The 2507-nt window shown below is 39.6% G+C and overlaps 1 protein-coding gene across 1 annotated transcript; it reads left to right on the plus strand.

Moving 5' to 3' along the window:
* The first annotated feature begins 1192 nt into the window (after positions 1-1192).
* On the plus strand, positions 1193-2278 carry BDKRB1 (bradykinin receptor B1). Its single transcript, XM_051621829.1, has one exon. The coding sequence runs from the start codon at positions 1193-1195 to the stop codon at positions 2276-2278; it is 1086 nt and encodes a 361-aa protein (XP_051477789.1).
* Positions 2279-2507: the final 229 nt, after the last annotated feature.

The following is a 2507-nucleotide window of genomic DNA, read 5'->3' on the forward strand; positions in this document are numbered from 1 at the left end:
ATTTTGGTCTAGCAGGGGGATGATCTGAAAGATCATCTGGACTACTTGATCTTTTGAAGTCCCTTCCAACCCCTAATGCTCTGAGATTCTGTGAACTAATTCCTAGTGACAGCATAGAGATAAGTATTGCAAGCTTCCTAGATACAGACATCACCAACGTTGTACATTGTACGTATATGTAAAATAAATTAATGATGGTCCCAAATGCCCTCTTCAGAAACTCCATCCATAACTGTCTCCTTGGTGCAAAAGTTGAGAAACTGGAAGAGCAGAGTTAAATAGCTGTAGCAGAAATTTAACATTCAGGATGACTGACTGTAAAATATTATTTTTTTTAAATGCATTCTTTTTTATGATTTACATGCTCCACTTGGATATGAAATACTGCAGTAGTAGATGGCACCACAGGCTCAGTAATGTCTTGCCTACCATAACAATTATGAGACTGAATGTAAAAACATATAAAAAACAAGATCCAGGCACTATTGTCAAGCATAACAACATCAGCAGAATGAAGTCACCATAGAAGGCAGCTCTAGCAACCCAGGAGATTTTCATGGGAAGAAAACGTCTTACCCATGCTCCTATTCCTGTACAATCTTGCACGGAGTTACCAGAGAAAAGGAAAGGTATTGCCAGTGTTATAAAAGCCTAAATGCTTTGGAGGTTGGAGCTGCCTCTCTCCAGCTGAACCCAGATTAAATTTTTTAACTGGAAAAGAGTGCTGTGTATTTGGAGGGTAAGAAAAGGGCAGTAAAGGGTGCAAAGCCAATTTCGTGTCACCAGCATGTCTCCTACTACTCTTAGGGAGCTGGAATTAGACTGTGTCTGTCATTAGTCTGGAGGAGGCATACAGAACTACTTACACTACATTAGTAATTTCCTTCCTCTGTGGCACTTTGAAAAAATGGCAGAGAGGAAATTCCAAGAGAGAAAATCTCATACGATATAAAGAAAGTTACATTCTCATCTATAATGGGAACATTTCCCAGCATTGCACATGCAAAGCATGGATTGATCTAGATTTTAATAGCCAGCAAGCACTAGTAAAGAATTTACAGCAGTTAAATGTTTGTGAAAATACAGATAGGAGTTAACTTTTAGAATTTTATGCCTCTTTCTTGCAGTCTCTTTCTCTCATTCCAAAGAGGTCTCCTGTTCACTTCTGAACAAAAGAAATAAAAAATAAAAAATGACTGAAACTCCTCTACTGAACATTCCCTCCTCAAGCCAGAGAGAGAAGAAGGACAACTTAACTACTTGCCCAGACTCAGAGGACTGGTGGGAAATGGTGTATTATGTAGTACCCAAGTATATTGACACCATCTGCATTATTGGAATGCTTGGAAATATATTTGTTCTCTTCACTTATTTCCTGCACAAGAGTCCCCTGAAGATAGCTGAAATCTACCTTATGAACCTAGCTGTTGCTGATCTTATCTTCCTCACGTGCCTCCCTTTCTGGGCAGAGAATATCAGGAATCAATTTAAGTGGCCGTTTGGCAACTTCCTTTGTCGCAGCACCAGTGCATCCATCAGCCTGAACATGTACACCAGCATCTACTTGCTCGTGGCAGTCAGCGTGGATCGCTATTTGACTTTCGTTCATACCTTGAACCACAGAGGGATACGGAGAAAAGCTGTGGCCAGAAAGATCTGCTTGCTCACCTGGTTCTTCGGCATCCTTCTCAGTGTCCCAACCTTTATGTTTCGGACTGTGAAATACCTTCCCGAATGGAATATTTCAGCATGTGCTTTAGACTTCCCCACCCCATCGTGGATAACAGCTGACAGCCTGGTATTCAACATAGTGGGGTTTGCCTTGCCATCTGCAGCAATCATCTTCCTTAATTTCTCTACCATTTGCTCCCTACGAAAACAAGCAAGGGAACAAAGAGCACTCAGAACAAAATGTTGCAAGGAGCACAAAGGCACAAAGGCTACCAGGTTGATCTTCGCAGTGGTACTGATGTTTCTTTTGTGCTGGACTCCATATCATTTCTTTGTATTCCTTGATATATTATTTGAGAAAGACGTGATCAAAGGCTGCTTCTGGGGTGAACTGCTCAACTTTGGTGAGCAGTTTGGTTATACTCTGGCTATCACCAATAGTTGCATTAACCCTGTGATTTATGTCTTTGTTGGGAAATACTTCAGGCAAAAAGCTCTAGAAGTTTTTTCACAGTTTATTCCTGGTGGATTTCCTTTGAGCTGGGTATCATTCAAAGAAAGGTCTTCATATTTCAATGTGTTTCCAGTCAGGAGCAGCTTAACCTAATGGTTCTAATTTCCATCTTCATCTTGATATCACAACTTCTTTCAAATGGCATTGAAAATGAATATGAATTATATTGATCTGGCATTCACAGACTAAGCTAATTATTTATTAAAGCAAATAATTTGACTGCTTATTTGTCCTTAGGTTTGCTTTTCTTTTTTTGGTGTTATACATCCAAATGCATAACATGTGATGCCAGAATTTTATACCAAATTATCTAAACTGTCTT

The sequence above is a fragment of the Apus apus genome, chromosome 5, assembly GCF_020740795.1.
Source record: "Apus apus isolate bApuApu2 chromosome 5, bApuApu2.pri.cur, whole genome shotgun sequence".
Lineage (NCBI taxonomy): Eukaryota > Metazoa > Chordata > Aves > Apodiformes > Apodidae > Apus > Apus apus.